This window comes from Macaca nemestrina, chromosome 11 (assembly GCF_043159975.1).
Source record: "Macaca nemestrina isolate mMacNem1 chromosome 11, mMacNem.hap1, whole genome shotgun sequence".
NCBI classification, from domain to species: Eukaryota; Metazoa; Chordata; class Mammalia; order Primates; family Cercopithecidae; genus Macaca; species Macaca nemestrina.
Genome location: NC_092135.1, coordinates 900780 through 923362, shown reverse-complemented (window position 1 = coordinate 923362; position 22583 = coordinate 900780). Strand labels below are relative to the sequence as shown.

General features: G+C 41.6%; 1 protein-coding gene and 1 non-coding gene across 2 annotated transcripts; both read right to left on the bottom strand.

The window, feature by feature from the left end:
- Window positions 1-56: 56 nt before the first annotated feature.
- Window positions 57-21590, bottom strand: LOC139357046 (putative POTE ankyrin domain family member M). The gene is made up of 9 exons (XM_071072505.1): window positions 20443-21590; window positions 15645-15759; window positions 15312-15485; window positions 11770-11876; window positions 10297-10434; window positions 7739-7809; window positions 2479-2648; window positions 1185-1229; window positions 57-197 (listed from the first exon to the last, which is right to left on the bottom strand). Exons 1-9 carry the CDS (start codon window positions 20913-20915, stop codon window positions 69-71), a joined length of 1422 nt encoding a protein of 473 aa, XP_070928606.1. The 5' UTR covers window positions 20916-21590; the 3' UTR covers window positions 57-68.
- LOC112424155 (U6 spliceosomal RNA) lies at window positions 8924-9030 on the bottom strand. The gene has a single exon (XR_003014825.2). It is a non-coding gene; the product is annotated as a U6 spliceosomal RNA (small nuclear RNA).
- Window positions 21591-22583: the final 993 nt, after the last annotated feature.

The window sequence follows — 22583 nt, the reverse complement described above, 5'->3', positions numbered from 1 at the left end:
GCCTTCAGGAGGCGCCCCCCCCCCGCCCACAGCTCCCCAACCCCCACCCCCGCCCGTCTTCGGTAGCTTCAGCGCCGCTGCCACAGCCCTGGGCATAGGCCTGGCACCCCCAGTCGCTCGCGGTCTCCTCGTGGTGGCGCCGGCGTCCCCGCTGGAGCTGCTGGAGGCCAAGCCCAAGCGTGGCGGCCGCTCCTGGCCTGGAAAAGGCACCACCATGTATGCCTGTGCGGCTAGGGCAAGCCCCACAGCAAGAAATCTCACCCGAAGGCACATCCGCGCAGCACACAAGTGACAAGCCAGACCACTGCCACTGGGATGGATGTAGCGGGAAGCTGCTCACTCAGACAAGCTATGGCTCCACCACCCCAAGCACAGGGGCCACTGGCCATTTCAGGGCCACTGGTGCCACCGCGCCTTCTCGCGCTCCGCCCACCTTGCCTGTACAGGAAGCGGCACATGCAGCCCAGACCCCCCGCCCACCTGCGCAAGGCCCCCTCCCAAACTGTGACCGGTATTTATTGCACCCAGAGAAGCGGGCAGGGCACAATGTGGCTACAGAGGGTCTGAAGACGACGCCACCGCCCCAGCCCCCACCTGTGACTGAAGGCCAGGTGGGAAAAGACCACTATTCGCTTTGACGAGTTCTGTTTCTCAAAATGGTGCAATAATTAAGTGGCATCTTCCCTCCCACCCCACCAGGTCATAAGGCTTGATGTCCTATGAGAAATAAGGGCCTTAATTGGTACTGTCTGCGACATTTTTTATAATATTGTACAAAACTGTGACAAATATTGCATTACTGTATATAGAGCGGCAGGTGGGCATTTTTTGGGCTACTTGCTTCATTTTTATAAGACTTTTGCTGGTTTTATTTTTAAGTTTAAAAAAGTTTTTTTTTTTTTTAAGAAAAAAGAAAAATCCTTAATTCTCAAAGACTTTTCAAAATAGGACTCTTAAATAGTAATTGATGGCGCTTTATCTGTTTTCCTGATAAAAAATTCTAAAAGAATAAAAATAATTTCATCCTGCCTTCATATTATAACCAGAATAGTTGAAATAATATGCTTCAATTGATAGTAAAGTAGCATTTACGTTTTTGGATCAATGAAGCTAAGCCAGCACTAAGAATTCTGTTACTATTCTTCCACTACATTTCAGAGTTATTTCTTCATCCCTATACATACCGCAATAATGAGTCGGCTAGGTCCATTTAGATTATCAACCCAACCCTAAAAGAAAGAAGATTTCCATTGGTTACACATTTTAGAAAATTGTTGTTATCTTGGAACATCTGCAGTCTAATCTCAATAAATTTCAAACAAGGGCACTGAGACCCCAGCTAATAGAACTATCTAATTCAGTATTATTAAGATCCCAAAGATCAATGGCAAAGCATTGGCTATTTTCTGCACTTTGTCCAATAATTAAAATTTGGCCAGGATTGTTGTTCATAGCAGGAGCCATGAATGGTTTTGCAGCGTTTTGTGACATCTTAAGGGCTACGGTGGACCTTGTCCTTATATCATGATCTGCTAAGCAATTCACCAGCCATACTTCTCCACCTCAGTCCTGATTTTAGCCTCCTTAGGAGAACATTGAAAACATGATTGGTAATAATGTGTGTTGACTTGCTTAAAGATGTTACAGGAAAGATTATGCTTAAGAGTAGTTAGAGGGAAATGTCTTTTTGAGTTTGTTTCCTAAGCCCCAAGCCATTCAGCTTACCTTATTATGTCTCTTTACCTTACAGTATAAAAGTCGAAATGTGTATAATGGGAGACAAGAGATATGGGAGGAGAAGATGAAGGGACTAATATTAATTGAGCCTTTTCAGTAGGGACCCGCCTTTTACTAGAGTCTGAGCACTCCTCTCCTCATACATTGTCTCATTAAACCAACTCTCCAAAGTAGTATCTGTCCTGTTTTATGGAAAGAACAACTCAAAAATGTCGCATTGCCAGTAAGTGGTGGAGCTGGAATTTATCTGCCCCCAAAGCTTCACAGACCTGCTTTGAAGAAGACTTTGTATAATTCAAAGTACTTTCAGAAGGACACAGCAGTATACTGAGGTTAAAAAAAATTACTATTCCCAAACTGAGATCCTTCTGTGAGCTTTGTAACTCTTGTTTACCCTGGCAGTTAGTTGCAATACTATCAAGTTGGCCATCAAGAACATTCTGGTCTGTTTAAGCTATAGTGGGAAAGCCAAGATATAAAAACATCACCCATGGGAATTTTGAGACTAGAGTAGTTAGAAGCTAATTTAAGATCTCCATCCAACTCTAAGATAGTCAGGGTAACTGCCAGAAGAGCCTCATGATCCCAAAGTGGGATTTTGCCCTAGTATAATGGGTTCATATTTGATTGGCTGCATTTAGCTATAAATCCTGAGGAGAAGAAGAAAGACATCAGAAAATAATTGGGCTAGAAAAACCTTAGTTTGAAAGCAAAACACAGAATCCAGGTAAGTGGGCTTACTGGGAAAGGCTTATGCCACGTTGCTCCCACAATGGAAGGCCTTATGATGGCGATGGTTAGGCTCCTGCTCTCCTGCTGCACCACCATTTCTCCCAAGGCCTTGGTGTAGGTGTAAGTATTGGGCCAATCTCTGATCCGCTTGGGTGTGATCTCGTCAATAACAGCGTTCTCTGTACATAAAAGGTAGTCAGAGTAAAATGAATTCTAGCAACATGTGTTAGACAATAGACCAAAAGGAAAATGTGAGACACAGTCAAACAAAACTTCCACCCTTTAGCCATGGTTCTGGAATTCAGAACAGTCACGATACCAAGTTTGAGTGTATACCTGCTTAAAGCATATATGAGCTCTTTTCACTGCTAAGCCCAATCTTATCAGTCAAATCCTGTGCCCTCCCATCCAGACAGGTAGGTAGACAGATGGATAGAATCAATAGCAATGCCACTTTATTACTACTACTAGCGTAGGGCTATTAGTACTACTTTATTAGTACTACTTTAGCGCTACTTTTACTTTACCAGTACTGATTACTCTGTAGTAGTACTAATTTGAGGTAATTACATACAACCTCATGTATTCAGTTAAAATGAACCACTTGGAACAGTTAAAAACTATTGTCTTTATAAAAATAGATTTAAGATAACATTTTATTTTATTTCATAAATTCAGGGTTTAGTCTTTCATGAAATAGTTACTTAGGAAATAATTATCCAAAACTTCAACAAACCACCTGGGGAGACACCTGATGTGATTCACTCACAAATTCATCCACCCAACAGAAATGAACAAAACCATCAGAAACACAACTTTAAAATACAGTAGAAACGTATAAGGTGACACGGTATGTTGTTCTCCACTTCCTAACAGTGAAGCAGTAAATGTAATGAAAAGAAAATTTAGTTTTCCTGCACTTAGCTACTCTGACTCTAAGGATAGCAACAGGCAGGACCCAGGAAAGGTCGTGGTGACCCTGTCTGGGAAGCCAGAGCGCACAGGTATGGGCTCCACACATCCCAGAGCAAGGTTAAGAAAACAAATTCCTTTCCCGTCTCCCCTTCCCCTCAGCATTTACTCATAGCTATTTTTATAAATGCATATATTTTGCAAGTTCCTGTTTTCCTTCAAAGCAGCTGCAAGGTCACAGGCTATGCTGAGGTTGCAAAACTGTCACTATATGATTAATTGCCTTTATTCTGCTTCTGGAAGCTTGCCTATATAAGCCAAGCCCTCCCTTTGTTCAGGGCTCAGCTTTTGGATGCAAATCTGCTGAGCTGATGTGCACCTAAATGAAATCCTCCTGTTTCACCCACAGGGTCTCTCCTGCCTCCTGTTTTTTGCAACAATAGTACCTTATAAATGATTTCCAAAATTACTACTGACTGACACCTTTATTAGTGTACAATGTCTTCCTAACATCTAAAATGTTTCCCTCCAGGATTCTGACAAATTTATTTTTTTCCTTTCTTTCTTTCTTTTTTTTTTTTTAAGCTGGGGTCTTACTCTGTCACCAGGCTGGAGTGCAGTGGTGCATTCTCAGCTCACTGCAACCTCCGACTCCCTGGTACAAGTGATTCTCCTGTCAAGCCGGGATTACAGGCACGCACCACCATATCCAGCTAATTTTCGTATTTGTAGTAGAGATGGGGTTTCACCATTGGCCAGGATGGTCCTGATCTTCTGACCTTGTGATCTACCCGCTCCAGCCCCCCAAAATGCTGGGATTACAGGCATGAGCCACCACACTCAGCCTTCTTTTCATCTCTTAAAACAATGCTGTGTGAAGTCTTCCTTGATTCTGCATGTCTTTCCCCAAATAAACAGGTACCTCCCTCCCTGAGGCTGCCTTAGTACTTCAATGATTTTTCTACTGCATCTTTACCACCTGAACTGTGCATTATTCCTCCACGTGTCTGTCCCCTCTGCTCCAAGACTGCAGAGGACAATCCTGCACATCGTCTTCCTCACATTTTACTCAGAAATTTCTTACTGAGTCCTGCTACATACATGCTAGGCATTAGGGTTTAAAAAGAATGAAAATAAGGCATGTCAGGGATGGCTTTTCTAGAACACATGCCTAAGCAGAGACTGAAATATTGAGGCTAGCCAGATTAAAAGGGTAGAGGCAGGAAAGGGTGACAGCATGCCATGCAGCAGCAAGGGCAGGAGCGAGGCCTAAAAGAGGGAAAGGATTTGCCTGCAATAGAAGGATGAGTGAGCAGGGCATTACCAGCAGGTCATCAATGCCAGAGAAAGGGCACATAGGGAAAAGGGCTAAAGATGGAGAGTGGGGCAGAAGGCAGATTATGAAAGCCTCACATCCAGGTTAAATACTAGTGTACAACCTGGAAAGCTGGAAATTATCTGACATTTCTCTCTGTGCCCCAAACCTTTCTCATTCAATTATCACTAAATCATATTGACTATTATACCTCTTTGCTGCCTCTGCTTTATATTCCCACTACCATTGGGAACATAAACATTTATAAAATGGTTTTTATTTAAAAGAAAATGCCAACTATTAATGCGTTTTTTACATGAAAAAAATTAAGCAAAACAAATGAAAAAAGCATAACACCAAAAAAAAGGCCAACATATTAAAATGAGTAACTGAGATTCTGAACTTTATTTATTTCACAATGGATGGGTGAAAACCTTGTAATACATTGATACTAGTCCAAGGATGTGTGACAAGGAAACTATAGTTCACTACTGCAAAAGCTTCCTTTGTCTCCTGGTTTCTTTACCTGGTTCCCTTCCATCAATTCCAGCAAACTATAGGCCACAGGCCAAATCTAATCTGCCTATGGCTTTGTAAATAAAGTTTTATAGGAGCTCAGTCATGCCTGTTTGTTTACATAGAATCATCATGGCTTTCACACTACAACAGCAAACAACAGCAGGGTAAGTAGATATGACAGAGACCACATAACCTCAAATATTACCCACCTGGTCCTTTACAGAAAAAGCTTGCTAACCCATTTTACACCATGACCAGAAGGCCTTAGTACTCAAATTTAATCTTGCGATTCCCCTGCTCAAATGTCTCCAATGAGCCTCTGCAGCAAACACTGTGGGCTCCCTCGCAATAGCCATGCCTTATTCTTTCTTGCAGAAGAAACACAAGTCTATTGGGATATTTATTATCCCAATCCCCCTCCTCAGCCTCAGAAACAGAAATGTTTATTCTAAGCTAATCACATATTTGCCTTCCCAGTGCCTGGTTTGGGAATGAACATGTGGGGTGACCCAGCCAATGAAATGTTACAGGAAGCCCCTTGCATGCTTCTAAGTTTTCTCCCTGTTTAAAAGACACATGTGAAGAAAAGCAGCTCTTGTGATGTTGTGCCGTGAGAACAAGATGTTTGGAGCTGCTGTGATTAGCCAACCCTGAAAGGAGACATGAATAAAACACTGCCAACAGCACAGCTGAAAGAGGAACAAGTGGGATACCTAAGATATCACCGAACAACCAAAACAACTCTGGTTCCTACTGTTTTAGCCACTGCTCATCAGTATTTGCAGTCCAAAGCATTCTATCTGGTAAATTTCCCATGGCCCACAGGATAAGCCCTACTCATTTCTACAGTATTAAAAAGTCTACCATAAATTTGCCTTAGCTAAATATTCACCTCATTCCCAACCTCTGGTATCTCACACTTTTGGTACTAGCAAAAGTGAACTGCTCAGAAACCCTGCAAAGTTCACTCAAGCATCTTGTCTTTTGCACTTGCTGCTCTTCCTGCCAAACAGGCAATCTCGTTAGACGTTCCTTCTGGCAAACACACCAACTCGTTGCATGTTCCTTCTGCCAAACATTATTCTTCTTCTGCTTCTTTACCTAGAAAAATTCTTCTCACTCTGTATGTTTACCTTAAATCACACCTGCTTTTTCCCCAAAACTTTTATTCCTCATCACATATGTCTGGCACATAATCAATATATAATAAATCATAATTATAAGCTTCCAGTGGGCATCTAGCACACAGTAAGCACCGAACAAAGTAGTAAAATAATAAAAATGACAATGATAATAACAAGCTCCTGTCTGTATTTTTGTTTGTGTTCTGTAGCATTACAAAAATGGTTAGTATCTAAAAGATATTTGATAGTTATTTGTTAAGTGGACAAGTGAAAACATAGATAGAAATGTGTTCTTTGAAAATTCTGTTGAAAAAGCACAGAAATGGAGACAGCTCTATCATGAGCACCTTAAAGATCAAAACTATATCTGTTCCATCTTTGTCTCCCGCAACTTATGAAACCTAACTTACAGAAGCTCTGTGATAAATAGATAGCTAAAGGTGTCCTCCTACAGTTTGGATTATACAATGTATCAGGTGTCCACAACCCAGTAGCATACTAGCATTTTTGTTATTGTGAAACATTTTTCTACTTTTATTATAATCTGCTGAGCCTAGAGTGGGGCAATTTGTATATGTATTATGGCAATCTTTTGGCAAATGATAGCGGAGCATCTTGTTCTAACAAAATTACTGTTATCATGACAATTAACCAGCAGGTAGAACACATCTTGTTCCAACAAAGTAAATGTATCTCTTTCCAACTTCAAATGAGGAGGAATGAAGTCAGTAACAGTAAAACCTTGTTGGGACAAGCGTATGTAACACGACTTGTGCTTCAGCATTCTTGTGATCAAAAATTCCTTACTTTCACTTTTTTATCTATGGTAGGACCACCCAGAGCAAGGGTCCACAACTCCCAGGCCACAGACTGGGACCCGTCCATGGACTATTATGAGCCACACCACACAGGAGGAGGTGAGCAGCAGGCAAGCCAGGGAAGCTTCGCCTGTGTTTATAGCCACATCCCAAGGCTCATATTACCGCCTGAACTCTGCCACCAGTCAGACCAGTCAGAGAATTAGATACTCATTGGAGCATGAACCCTGTTGTGAACTGCCCGTCTGAGGGATCTATGCTGTGTGCTTCGTATGAAAATCTAATGCCTGATGATCTGTCACTGTCTCACTTTGCCCCCAGATGAGACCGTCTAGTTGCAGAAAAATAAGCTCAGAGCTTCCACGGATTCTACATGATGCTAAGTTGTATAATTATTTCATTATATATTACAATGTAATAATAATATAAAGTAGCACAATAAAGTCACATGATTGAATAATCCTGAAATCACTCCCACCTTCCCTCAGCCCATGGAAAGATTGTCTTCCACAAAACCAGTCCCTGGTGCCAAAAAGGTTGGGGACAACTGACCTAAAGTAATTCACTATCACAAGTCTTACCTGGATTGCTATTTTCAGAAGAGATTTTTAGTATCCGTTTTTCTTTGTAGTCAGAAAATAACTGGCAAATTCTATGTATAAAATGCAATAAACCAAATTACTATTTTAATACTGATATAAAAAATACTTACCAAATGTAAAATTCTTAGAGTATTTCTAATATCATAATATCAGAAATTAACAGTATTATCCCATTCACTTATGAGTACATTCTACAAACTTCTCTTTAAGCTTCTAATTAAAGAAGAAAACGATGTAAGGTGAAATGCTCAGAAATCAAGGGCATGGTGACCCAGTAAATTAGCTTACATTATCATGACATAATAGAAAGTGTCCCAGCTCTGCATAAGTCCTAGCTCCATAATGAACAGCTATTTGTTCTTGGACAATTTGCTTCTCTTAGGCTCAATGCCTTCTTCAACAAAGTGAGGACTTTGCTGCCTTATTTCATATTTTACTAGGTTGTTATAAAGATTTAACAAGATATTTTTTAAATGCTCAGAGAAATAGTAAAGCAATGGAATAATCTGTTCCTAAACTTTATGACTAAAATTATCTTGGAATCCCAAATAAAATCCAATGTGTATTTTGTTCGTAGGTTCTAATATGCAAATGTAGTTTTCAGAAAATGTTATTAAGTCCTAATTTTGCTTTTCAGTTGTCCTACTCCTTATGGCTTATAATTCAGGGCATCTCAACTATGTCATAGTTCGTAACTAAATTTATTAATAAATATCTCATTAAAGTAGCTAATGTGATTGTCCACTATTATGGAGTTGACCAATCACACCAAGGGCAGAAAAACCAATGGATGTTAAGACCTGGCTTGGACCAATGATCCTTCTCTACAGACTCCAACTCTGAGCCAGATGTTTGTTAGGATAATGCTTTATATTGATGTTCAATGCCAGCTGGCAGGGGAGACCAAAACTCTTTTATTTTTTTTAGTTTCCATGAAGAAGTTGCAAGTTGACATTTTCTAGTTTTCGACATACATGCTAACAATATAATTTTGCACCAAACATGTTATTCAGCTCTAAGTCATCTCATAGACCATCTTACATGACTATTTTTGCAGCACAAATCACAATTTCAGTATTTTGGTGGCACCCATCTTTTGTGTTGCTTCACAGTGTTTCCTTACAGCTAGTCAGCAAATAGTCAAATGACCTTCCAGTGACTGCACAGAACATGGAATGCTTCAAAAATTTGTGCTGCCTCCTTATGCAGAAGCCACGCTAATTTTCTCTGTATTGTTCTAATTTTAGGATATGTGCCACCGAAGCAAGCACAAAGCCCTACTTTTACACATGATTAGTGATGAGTCATGGATGAGGCTTGGCTCTGTTAAGTCCAACTAACCATTGAAGAGATTCTGAGAATTCTCTTCAACGGCTTCCTGTGAGGTAGAATTTGAAAATATTTTAAAATCTTGAGCTAGAGATAGAAGTAGCTTGGACGATTTTCATTATCATGTAAAACAGATCACTCAAGGGCCAACCACAACCGGGAGCCCCTGCTCGGGGAAGGTTCATATAGGACTTTCTCCTGCCTAAGGTTCTATACAGGATATAAAGTTGCCTCACAGCACAGATCTGGTAGCAAAGAAGAAGAAACAAACACTGATCTCTTTCTCCCACGTTATTTGAACCCCTCTGACCCTTCAGAACAAGCCCACCTGATATCTGCTAGAGAAAAGACCAACAACTGCCTCAAAGGATCTCTGACCGTGAAGGTCTCAGCTAATTCTTGGCTAAGATGTGGGTTCCACATTAGGTTCTGAATATGGGGGGAAGGGTCAACCTGCTCACTTTGTGTGTGGATAAAGTCAGGATGCCCAGCGGCCAGAGCAGGGTGCTGGTGCTTTGGGAACAATGGCTGAGCATATAAGCATAGGTATGGGAACTAAAATACGCTGTAACTTCAAAGTCACCGTATGAATTGCCAGGAAGGCTTGAGGGATCTGACTCAGTAAGGGCATCTTGGTGTCAAAGGTCAACCATTACCAGGCAGCAGGACCAGTTTGAGTGGCAACAATGCAGCGACAGAAACAATGGAAACAACAGAATGACTGGAATGTCCTTTTTTTCCTCCTCCTTCTGACTTGATAAAAGGGACTGTCTTCCTTGGATTTAGTGAACCCCTTCGGTTCTTGAAAAATTCATGGAGTATGTAGGAGACAGTCCCCAGAAGACAGTACAAGACTTTCTGCTAAACTGGACATTTCAAGACCCAAATAACTAATCAGAAAAATCAAAGATGGTGACACCATTTTTTATCCCATGCATAGGTGTTATACTTGGATGAAATGAACAATGTTGGGATCTCTAAGGATAAAGGTCTTAAAAGTCCTGAGATAAAGAATCCTCCACCCACTGGTACTTCTAACTTGTCTTGCTTTTTTTCTGATTTCTGGCTGATGCAGGGGACTAACTCACTGCCATTCTAAAACTACCTGAACCGAACTATGACATCTCACCTGATCCATAAGATGCAATTGTTACAATTATTTTAAACCTCAATTTAGCATTAACTTGCCTTTTAATGTAAACACTTACACATTATGATGACTAGAAACAGCATACTCTCTGGCCGTCTGTCCAGACAGATCTTGAGAAGATACATCAATATTTTGCTCAAGTAGAAGGCTGACTAGACTTGCTGATCCACAACATACAGCAAGTATGAGAGCAGTTCTAAAATGACAGAGATAATTTCTCCCTTAGGAACTGCAATAAAGTTATTTTTAAAGCTAATTTGATATATTTTACCAATTTAACATCTTGTCTCTCCGTGCAGAATTAAACATTTACATGTACCAAAAGACATAGCATCTTGGGTGCTCAAGTGTTCATCTTTGTAAAATACCACCAAGGTTAAAAGGAAGGGACAAAAAGGAAACCTCTTATCTCACTGGGGCATTGCATAGTAGAAGCTACTAATTTAAAGTCCTTTGATGGGCAAGAAACAATGTTAGGACCACTTATCTGAAGTGGACAAAGATTTAAGTGAAGATTTCATCACAGCTTCCCTAGACTGATACGCTGTAATAGAAAATCAGCTAGGGGGTAACATGAACAAGAGCTCTCTGCATGCTGAAAGCAGTAATAATAATAATAGTAAGAATAGTAGTCACAGGAGTGTCAGTTAATGATGCCAATAAGCATGTACTAGGCACTGAATTAAGTGCCATATATATCTCTCTTACTTATTATGCACAGTCAACTTTGAAGGATATATTCTCCTACTTTTCATATATGACAATATATTTGGTGGTAAGTAACATTCCCAAGGTCACACACCTAGCAGGTAAGAAAGCTAGGAATTAAACTCAGTCTTGTGTGAATCCAAAGCCTAGCTCTTTTCTCTTTATCACCCACCTACAGCTTGCCTTCATGAAAGGAAAAGTGTATCCACTTAAAACTATCTTCACTCCCTCTTTCCATACCAATTAAAAATAAAAACATCAAAATACACTGGAAATAAAAAAGGAAGAAGGCTGTTGAACCCACAGTATGTGGGAATAGCAATTAATTGTCATGTAGGGATAAGCTAACATTAATATTCTTCAAAGAAAGCAACTTAAAGCAGAGTCATTGAAAAGACAAAAGAATTTTCAACCTCTACTTATGTTTAATACAGCATATTTAGTGGAAAAGCATATAAGACACAGAGGTTAAAAACTGGTAGAAAGGGTTAAGAAGTTCAATACTGAGTCATAAAGTAAACTGAAAGTTAAAGTTCACACTTCATAAAATTAATACGAAATCCCTCTAGCTAACATAAGATCATGTAACCAAAACCTCATACAACAAAGAACATCAGTCAATACAATAAGAGAAGATGAATCCTACAAAAACTGTTCTTTATGTTGCTCAGTCCAAATAATTGTTTTTCTACCTGACTGATTTGTGTTGATACTGATCACTGTCCCAATAAGTACACATTAATCTTATTAATTTAACATTTATGACTTGAGTGACTGCTATCAATCTAGTTAACAACACACAGATTAAAAGAAATAACTATACCTTCCATATCTATCAAATGCATTTAAATTAGCTTTTTTCTTGATTAAAAATTTCACCACTTGCTGTTTTTGTTCACGTACGCCAAGTAACAGCGGTGTGAGGTCATGCTGTAAAACAATATAAAGCAAAAACGAATGCAATTCAAAAAAGTACATACTCCTCAACTGAAGCGGAAACTTTATATAAGATCCTACGGACTTACACGCATACAAAGTAAGTAACATGTAGCTGCTTCCTCCTCAATCTTCTGTGCTTTCCCACGTGCTGCTCTTTCCCTTGGAAACACCCCTTCTCTGCCTCACCACATCAACGCTGATCATCTCAAAAACTCACTTTCAACATTCACTGCTTCCAAGACTCTTTGCTTCTAACCCAGCATTCGGCATGCTATTATTGGATGATAACATTTTTCCCACCTAAACAAAGAGCTTCTTGAGGGCAGGGGCTGTATCTTTTGTCTCTATATCCTCTACCCTAAGAAAAATTGTTGTGTATAAAGCAATAATTTGCATGTAAAAAATTTCTTTAGTTTCACGTTTTACCAAAAGTTCAAGCTCCAACAGGTAATAAAAATTGCTATTAATACTCATACTGCCCATTTGAAAAAATTTCCCAACATTTATTTATTTAAAATCTATCTGTATTTAATTTTTCCAGATTGTTAATAGATAATCAGTTCACAGGACTATTGAAACTAAATTACAGAATTCCTATCTGTATTCTTAATAACTCCATGGTTTCTAGTGTTTAAAACTGCCATGCTGATTATGCCAAAGCTCTACATACTTATGAGACACACTGGATAGTCCATAATACAGCTTCAATGGACAAAAAAACAGTTTACAATTTGCTACAATTCTAATTGAGAAAACTCTGCTCTTAACAACGGCTTACTGACCTAAGCACTTGAATGATAACAAAGAGACACAAAATCCCGAGAGGATCATCCTCTACCAACTCAAAGACTACTCACTGCACATTTCTAAAGACCTTCTGAATGGCAGCGAATAACTGACAGTAGGAAGGAAAGGGTATTACTCTGTAAGCTGATAGATACTGCCAATAATATTCATTTTAATGTCTCACCACAGAGATAAAAGTCAGACTAGGCCAGGAATGGTGGCTCACACCCGTAATCCTAGCATTTTGGGAGGCTGAGGCAGGTGAATCACTTGAGCCCAGGAGTTTAAGACCAGCCTGAGAAACATGGCAAAAACCTCATCTCTACTAAAAAAAAAAAAAAAAGAAATACAAAAACTGAGGTTGGAGGACCATCTGAGTGAGTTTGGGGAGGTCAGGGCTGCAGTGAGCTATGATTGCACCACTGCACTCCAGACTGGGAAACAGAGCGAGACCACATCTCAAAAAAAAAAAAAAAAAAGAGTCAGATTAATGTAATTGGATAGGAAAGATTTAAAGAAATCAGCACATATCCAACTCCAACTCTTCTACAGATATCTTAAGTTTCTGAGATATAAGAATTTACATATTACATTTATGTATTCAGTGGTTCTTAAGCAGGTGTGTATCCAGATTTTGAGAAAATTGTTGTTGTTGTTGTTGTTGATGTTAGAGACAGGGTCTCATTATGTTAACCAGGCTAGACTCGAACTCCTGAGCTCAAGCAATCCTCCCCCTCAGCCTCCCTAGCAGCTGGGACTACAGCCATGCACCACCATGCCTGGCTTCAAGGAAACATTTTTAAACATACATATCTAGGCTTTACTGGACTTACTCTATCAAAATCTTCAGGAAAAAGCCTAGACTTATTGATTATTTAAAAATTTTCCTCAGGTTACTGGGATGCAAAATTCTAGCTGGAAGCTAATACAACAGACAGTTACTTCAGTCTCATTTCTCACCCACGTGACCAATTCCCTTTCTCATTTGAAGATTTGGCCAAAAAGAGGAAAGAGTAGGAGACAGACTCATTTGCTGAAAACACCACATAATTTTCCCCGGTAAGAGAAGAACAAGGTCTAGTAAACTCAAAATCCAACTTGATCTTGTTACTGAAAGCTCCTTATCTCCCACCTTCCCATCCAGACATGCTAGATTTGAAAGCAGAGTTGAGACTCTAACTGGCCATTTCTACCAGAATAGGATACTAAGTCAGTTAATTACTTGTTATTCCCTCTGCTCAAGGGTTTCCCATTACATGACCACCTATTTACTGCCAATCTGGTTAACTCCCTCTCCCAAAATGAAAACTGTCATTCTCTAAAATTGAACCTTGTCTCACCATACAAAGGAAATAAATAAATGAACACCACCACACAGACAGACAGACACACACACACACACACACACACACACACATACGCACATGCACACAACCTCTTCATGGTCTTTTCCCTCTATTACCTAATTTCCAAATTGGCGTTGGTATTTCTGATTGCTCTTTTTCCCTTTCCACTTCCGCCTCATGAGCAATCAGAAATATCTTAAGCCTTGCCACTGAGAGGTGCATCACCTCATATCTATTACTGTTTTTTAGGAACTTGCCAAAGCAGCAGGATTTCTATTCACTGAAACATGTTTAAGTGTTCTTGGAGTTTTCATGTAAAACCTATTTCAGGGCAAATTTTGCAATTTTACATTCATTAGGGGGGGAAAAAAAAACCTAGGAGGGAAAAATTGAAAAATAGTAAGTCGGCCGGGCGCGGTGGCTCACGCCTGTAATCCCAGCACTTTGGGAGGCCGAGGCGGGCGGATCACAAGGTCAGGAGATCGAGACCACGGTGAAACCCCGTCTCTACTAAAAATACAAAAAATTAGCCAGGGGCGGTTGTGGGCGCCTGTAGTCCCAGCTACTCGGGAGGCTGAGGCAGGAGAATGGCGTGAACCCGGGAGGCGGAGCTTGCAGTGAGCGGAGATAGCGCCACTGCACTCCAGCCTGGGCTGGGCGACAGAGCAAGACTCCGTCTCAAAAAAAAAAAAAAAAAAAGAAAGAAAAATAGTAAGTAATAGTAAGTATTACCTTTTACCAATTCAGTGTTTTTGTTTTGTTTTGTTTTGTTTTTGTTTTGTTTTTTTTTTTGAGACGGAGTCTCGCTCTGCCGCCCAGGCTGGAGTGCAGTGACCGGATCTCAGCTCACTGCAAGCTCCGCCTCCCGGGTTCACGCCATTCTCCTGCCTCAGCCTCCGGAGTAGCTGGGACTACAGGCGCCCACCACCGCGCCTGGCTAGTTTTTTGTATTTTTTTAGTAGAGACGGGGTTTCACCGTGTTAGCCAGGATGGTCTCGATCTCCTGACCTCATGATCCGCCCGTCTCGGCCTCCCAAAGTGCTGGGATTACAGGCTTGAGCCACCGCGCCCGGCCTGTATTTACCACAAGTGCATTAAAAAAACAACTGTACCCTCAAATGCTTCTTTGAAAGTAACAATATTTAAAATAAAATCTTAGATAATTAAGTCATTTCAAAATATTTTCATTCAGGTTATGTGTGAGCTTCCAAATATGGAAAACTGGCCCTTACACAGGTCACTGTTAAAATGAATACATTTCAGTATTTTGAAAAGAAAACTGGTGGATCTATACCTTGTTTTTTGATTCAATAGCAGCACCATGTAAAAGCAGCACTTTGGCCATTAATTTATCTTCATTGTAGATAGCATAGTGTAGAGCGGTATTTCCATACTCATCTGGAATATTTGGATCAGTGCCATGTTCTAGCAACATTAACGCACATTCATCTTCTTGGCATTGTACGGCCTGTCAGTGTTAGACCAAAAACAAATTATAAATGCTAGGAATTCAAAGTAACATTCCACAGCTTTCACCAGCTAGTTACATTTAGAGGAGAAAACTCATTTTTATGCTATGTATTGAAATCAAACCCATCTCACGCTGATACAGTTGGCTACTGCATACCTTTGTCAGAGCTGTCCTGTTTTTGTTGTCAAGGACATTAAGTTGACATTGTCTGTCCAGCAGGAGTTTTACTACTTCTGAATTCCCATTGGCAGAGGCCAGATGTAGAGCAGTCCTAGGAGAGTGAGAAGACTTTTTAGGCAATTGTAGTGCACTAGCTACAGGCACATCAATGATTCGTGTAATTGCAAACACTGAATAGCCTGCTATTACTCTGCCTTCAAAACAAACATTTAATTTTCCCATGAAGAAAGCACACTGTTTATTACCTCTCATTACTCGCTCTATTAATGAAAGAGTAGCCTATTTGAATAGAAACAGCACAGCCCTTGGATGACTTTCAGCTTGGGCTGGAACCCTACTTGAAGCTCTGTCGCTTCCCAGCTGTTGCTTAGCCTTTTGGTGTCTCAGTTACCTCATCAATAAAATGGGAATGGGCCGGGCGCGGTGGCTCAAGCCTGTAATCCCAGCACTTTGGGAGGCTGAGACGGGCGGATCACGAGGTCAGGAGATCGAGACCATCCTGGCTAACACGGTGAAACCCCGTCTCTACTAAAAAATACAAAAAAAACTAGCAGGGCGAGGTGGCGGGCGCCTGTAGTCCCAGCTACTCGGGAGGCTGAGGCAGGAGAATGGCGCAAACCTGGGAGGCGGAGCTTGCAGTGAGCTGAGATCCGGTCACTGCACTCCAGCCTGGGCGACAGAGCGAGACTCCGTCTCAAAAAAATAAATAAATAAAATGGGAATGAAAATAGTAGCTTTCTCACAGGAAACCACTGTAATGCTTAAATGAGACTCTACACAAAAGATATAGAATAGTTCCTAACACAAAAAACAGCTCAATAATTGTTAGATATTATAATTTTTACTAATACCCTAAAGGCATTTGAATTAAGTGAGATGATACAATTATACCTACACGTTCAGGTATGTTTTAAAGACTACAGGTAACGTTGTATTTCAGTGATTCTAAGATGATCATTGTCTCCATGTTGTCTCCAATGAAATACCACTTACAATTAATGATTTACTATAATTGGTGGCATTTAAATAATTCTCTTATTGAGACATAAAATAACGGGGCATCATACAACCCCTGGTGCCTTACATTAAGTAGAATATGTTATAACAGGTCTGGGGCGGTTCCAGTCAGATGACGAGCATTTAGATAAATTTTAGTTCTTAAAAAAAACAATGGAATAAGAGGGCTGAGGTGAAAACAAAAACAAATTTCTAAAATAAACTAATTCTTACTTTGGTTTTCAAAAATCTTTAAGCCAAAGAAAACCTGGAAATTCAAATAAATACCATGGGCTCATTTTTTTCAATACTTAGATTTATACAATGTATGTACATCAGATATTTCCAATCTTTCCTATTAGGATTTAAGACTCTTATAAATTTTCTCTTTTTAAAATGGATTTATGAAACTATTTGTGGAGCCTTTTTCAACATTTACATTCGGGGTACAGGTGCAGATGTGCCGGTTTGTTACACAGGTAAACGTGCGCCAAGGGGGTTGGTTGTACAAATGATTTCATTACCCAGGCGTTAAGCCAGTACCTGTTCATTCTATTTCCTACTTCTTTCCCTCCTCCCACCCTCCACCTCCAATAGGCCCCAGTGCATGTTCCTTCCCTCTAGGTATCTGTGTGTTATCATTTAGCTCCCACCTATAAGTAAGAACATGCAGTATTTGCTTTTCTCTTCCTATGTTAGTTTGCTGAGGATAATGGCTTTCAACACAATCCTGTCCCTGCAAAGGACATGCTCTCGTTCTTTCTTTTATGGCTGCATAGTATTCCCTGCTGTTTATCTACCACATTTTAGTTCTTAAAACAACTAAAACAGTCTTTATCCAAGACTTATAAATGTTCAAAAAGGCAATTAAAGGTTATCTTTTACTATTTTCTACCTTCAGAAATGTTTTTGTTTGAAAGGAGGGAGGAAAAGCTTCAATTGAGATTAAGTCCTAATGCTCCAACTTTAAATCTCTCCGCTTGCTCATGCCCAGCAGGTAAACATGAAGTTTTCAAAGATGGAAGGATCCTGAGAGAGAGTAGAATACGCCTGCCACATAATAGGTGTCTGGCTTATGTCTGATGACTAAATGGACTGAAAGAATGGATAAACGCAGCTTGGGAGTTCAATATTTTTAAAGAAAACTGCTGCAGAGTAGGAGAATACATTTGCAATAGTAATAATCATTTATATTTGCTATTTTAATTTTTATAAGTATATAACTCAACTAAAATGAGTCATACTTTTTACACGTTAACCTATATATAATGAAAAGATAATTATATAATAAAACGTATATCCAATAAAATCTACAGGAACAGGTAAACAGAATCTCTCTACTTCTGAAGAGGATAAAAGTTCACAGAAGACAGCCATCCACAGAAATAAAAATAAATAATAGAATGTGAGAAATTAGTTGTATCTATGCAAGCAGCATATTCCTTCTCTTTCCAAGGATTATTTCATTACTAATGAACCTTAACTAAACTTCAGATGTTCATTGCAGAAATCACAGATAAGAGAAAGGAAAAAACTTCACTTACAAATCCCCAGAAATAAGTTTGATTATATTTTCTACATATTTTCAGCTAACACAAGAGCAGATTGTTTGTGTATATGTGTAACAAACCGATTTTTTTCTCACTTGATATAGCAAAGTACATCTTTGCATGTCAACATATCTCTGTATCTACTGACGCCCTCAATAGTTACTTATTATTCCATCCTATGGATGCACCGAAATTTGTTCATAAAATCTATGAATTCTTCTAAATACACTGCTGTTTTAAGCAATACTAAGAAAAACAGATGTATCTATTTCATAAAGGTATTTCAGTATAATGGAATTGATAAGTAAAAAGCATATACATTTTTAAAATGTAGTTCTTATCACTAAAGTGTCTGTTTGAAAAGCTACAGCAACTTAAACTTTGAACAACTATATACGTACCACTGTTCTTCATCCTCACAAACTTTGTGGATAGAAAACAGTATTTCATTCCTTTTTTTTTTTTTTTTTTTGAGATGGACTCTCACTCCATCACCCAGGCTGGAGTGTAGTGGTGTGATCTCGACTCACTGCAACCTCCACCTCCCTGATTCAAGCAATTCTCTTGCCTCAGCCTCCGGAGTAGCTGGGATTACAGGTGCATGCCACCATGCCCAGCTAATTTTCTGTAATTTTAGTAGAGATGGGGTTTCACCACACTGGCCAGGCTGGTCTCAAACTCCTGACTTTGTGATCCGCCTGCCTCAGCCTCCTAAAGTGCTGGGATAACAGGCGTGAGACACTGCACCCGGCCTTTCATTCCTCTTCTAACTTAAGTAGAAAACAGTATTTCATTCCTCTAACTTAAATTCCTTCTCCTACCACGAACACTGTTTTCCTACATACGCAGGTCACTGGTAGCTACGCTAAAAAGTACTATGCCCAATTTTAAAATGCTTATTTTAATGAGCTTATTTTATTATATCTGCATATATAGGCTGGGCACGGTTACTCATGCCTGTAATCTCAGCACTTTGGGAGGCCAAGGTGCGTGGATCACAAGGACAGGATTCAAGACCAGCCTGGCCAAGATGGTGAAACCCCATCTCTACTAAAAATAAAAAAAAAAATTAGCCAGGCGTGGTGGCAGGCGCCTGTAATCCCAGCTACTTAGTAGGCTGAGGCAGAGAATTGCTTGAACCTAACAGGCAGAGATTGCAGTGAGCCAAGATTGCACCACTACACTCCAGCCTGGGCAACAGAGTGAGTCTGCGTAAAAAAAAAAAAAATATATATATATATATATACACACACACACACACACATATCTGCATATATAAATAGGCATTTGTGTTTTCTTGTGCTGGTATGTTTCTCCTTTTGTATATTTAAAATGTTTAATCTATACTCTTACTTTTGTGACATAAAAATCTAGCTAGTTTTCTCCAAAAATGAATTATGAACAATCCACCTTTTTTTAATAATACAAAACATCACCATTATCAAGTGCTAAATTCTTACATATATTTGGGTATTTCTGGATTTCCTATTCTGTTCTACTCATTGATCTTTTCAGCTGTTAGTAAACAATTTGTGGAAATAGCACATGCACATTTTGATATCTGGAAAAGCAAGTCTTTTTCCATTCTGTTACAAAAAAATAATTTATCACAATAATAAAAGACAGCATGTGTAAAAACTCTAAAACTTTGCTATTTTTATTTGGCTTAGGTAAAAGTGATAAATAGAAAAAGCTCACATCTTCAGAAAATTCAATCTTCCTTTTCAAGCACACGAACCTTCTTGCCATTTCAGTTTCCTTCTAAGGTTCCTCAGTAAAGAACATATTTACATAGGGTACATAGATAAAAAAATCCATACTGGATTTTATTTGAAGAATATTTAGCCTTGAAGTTGATATGTTATGGGGCTTCGTTCTTAGTTCTCAATATACACTTTTCTATAATATATAGAACATTGCTTTAAAATGTGTACATTAAAAATAATCTGCTGCATCAACTTAATTTTTCGAGTTAAATCACTTTAAAACAATCTATTAGTGTTCTGTGAGGGAAATTATAATTGGATTGGAGATCAGCTCAAGTTTTGTTTTGTGTTGCTGCTCACAAAGGGACCTGTGCCCTGACCTCTGACCTCGCTGAGGTTTCCACACCCAGGGTGGTGTGGGGCCTGCGGAGACAAGAAAGCAGCCCCCCTCCTCCCCGGCCAGGAGGGTTTGTCCCCATCACCCCCCCACGTCCCTCCTCCTCCCAGCCCAGGCCCGGTTACCTCTTTTGCTTGTCCATCTTGTTCACGTCAGTGTCCCTGAGCATGACGATGAGATCCTTTCTGGGGACTTTACCCCACCAGGCAGCTCTGTGGAGCTTGTCCAGATCTTCTCGACGGACGTGGTACCTCGGCTCCATGAAGGCGCTGTCGTCGTATTCTTCCCAAGCGCCCACGTTGCTCTTGCTGCTCCTGACTGTCTTCACAGCGGAGTCATCCTGGTCTCCAGAAGCGCCCAGGTTGCTCTTGCCGCTCCCCCTGCAGCAGGGGAAGCAGTGGCAGCACCACTTGGCCATCTTGCTCCTCAATGTCTTCACAGCGGAGTCGTCCTGGTCTCCAGAAGCGCCCAGGTTGCTCTTGCCGCTCCCCCTGCGGCAGGGGAGGCAGTGGCAGCACCACTTGGCCATCGTGCTCCTGAAACCAAATGGCTTCTTCACAGAGGACGCAGCCGGCATGGAACCAACCTCAGCCACCATCTGCTTTTAACAGCCAGGGGAGGCTGATGGTAGCGAGCAGATCCCGTCTACCAACCAGTTTCACCAACTAGCAGTAACTCCGGGTTTCCGATCTGTTTGAAGAGAAAGATCAATCCCAGCCAAAACCTGCCAACGCCAGCAGGGGAGCCCAGCCCACCCCACCCAGGGAAAACCCACACCCACCCGGGGCGACCCCACGCCCACCCCAGGAAGGGCCAACCCCCCCGCAATAAAACAACCAGCCCACCCAAGGGAATGCCAAACCCAGCAGAGAAAAGGTCAAGCCCAGCAAAGGAACTAGGGAGGAAACGTCAACCCAAAGGAGAAAACGTCAATCCAAGGAGGTCCAAGGAGGAACAGCAGGCCAAGCAATCGACGCCAAGCCAAGCCAAGAACGCAAAGCCAAGCCAAGCCGCTACGCGCGTGTGCCGTGCGCGTGCAAGCCGTTACAGGCCAGCCAGTTACCAGTTACGTGCGTGTGCAAGCCGTTACAAACCAGTCAAGCCGTTACGCGCGTGTGGCGTGCGCGTGCAAACCGCTACAGGACAGCCAGTTTCGCGCGTGCGGCGTGCGTGTGCAAGCCGTTACAAACCAGCCAAGCTGTTAAGCGCGTGTGGCGTGCGCGTGCAAGCCGTTACAGGCCAGCCAAACCGTTACAGGCCAGCCAAGCCGTTACAGGCCAGCCAAGCCGTTACGCGCGAGCGGCGTGCGCGTGCGGCGTGCGCGTGCGCGTGCATCTCAGGAGGCGCCAGTGCACGTGCATCTCAGGAGGCGCCAGTGCACGTGGCACAGACAGTGGCGGATCCGTGCAAACCGCATGGTTAAGTCTTGGCGCCACGAATGTCGCTGACAGCCTTGTGTTCCCAGCAAACTTCGCGGGAGTCAGCCGAGCTTTCAGGCCATTGAGAAGCCTCCGGTGGGGGGAAAAAAGCCTCGAAGCAGGACTGGGCCTGAGCGCCTGGAACCTGAGGATGCTGACAGCCTCCTATGAAGAAAGCCCCCAAGACACTCCTGGCCGTGCCGTTGTGCGTGGCAGCGGCTGCAGCTCGGAACTCGGGCTGAGGGAGCTGACTGCAAATGGCCTCAAAATCGCGGAGCACAAGACGCCCACGGAGCCCAGCACCTGCCTGAGGTGCCTTCCACACTTGCTCCTCTTTGGTCCGCACACAGAACACGAGGCCATCAGCGAGGGGGCACTTGCATCACAGGATCGCGCCAGCTCCTGCCCCGGTGCCTCCTGCCCGGTGTCCAAGCCAGAGCCAACAGCTGTGGGGCTTCTGGCCTGGGGGGCTCTGCTCCACTGGCATGCAATAGGGTCAAGGTGCAGGCTGCTGTGTCCAGGCTGGCAAGAGGAGGCTTGGAGGAGCACCTCCCACTGATGGGGAGATGCAGAAAGTCCCCCCCGCCCCGTGCAGATCCTGGGAACAGGACACTGAGCCTCCCTGGTGCTGGCGTCTGAGCTGGACCAGGGCAGTGGCACCTCAACCCTCCTGCTGCGTAAGCTCCTCTTGCTTGATAATAAACTAAATTTTGAATGAAACAAAAAGAAAAAAGACACACACACTAAATTTCCTTGTCCCTCTGTGATCCCGAGCCAGGAAGCAAGGGGAAGCCTGGCCTCCTGGGCTCTCTCCCCAGCTGCGGGCTGAGCAGTTTCCTCCAGCTGGG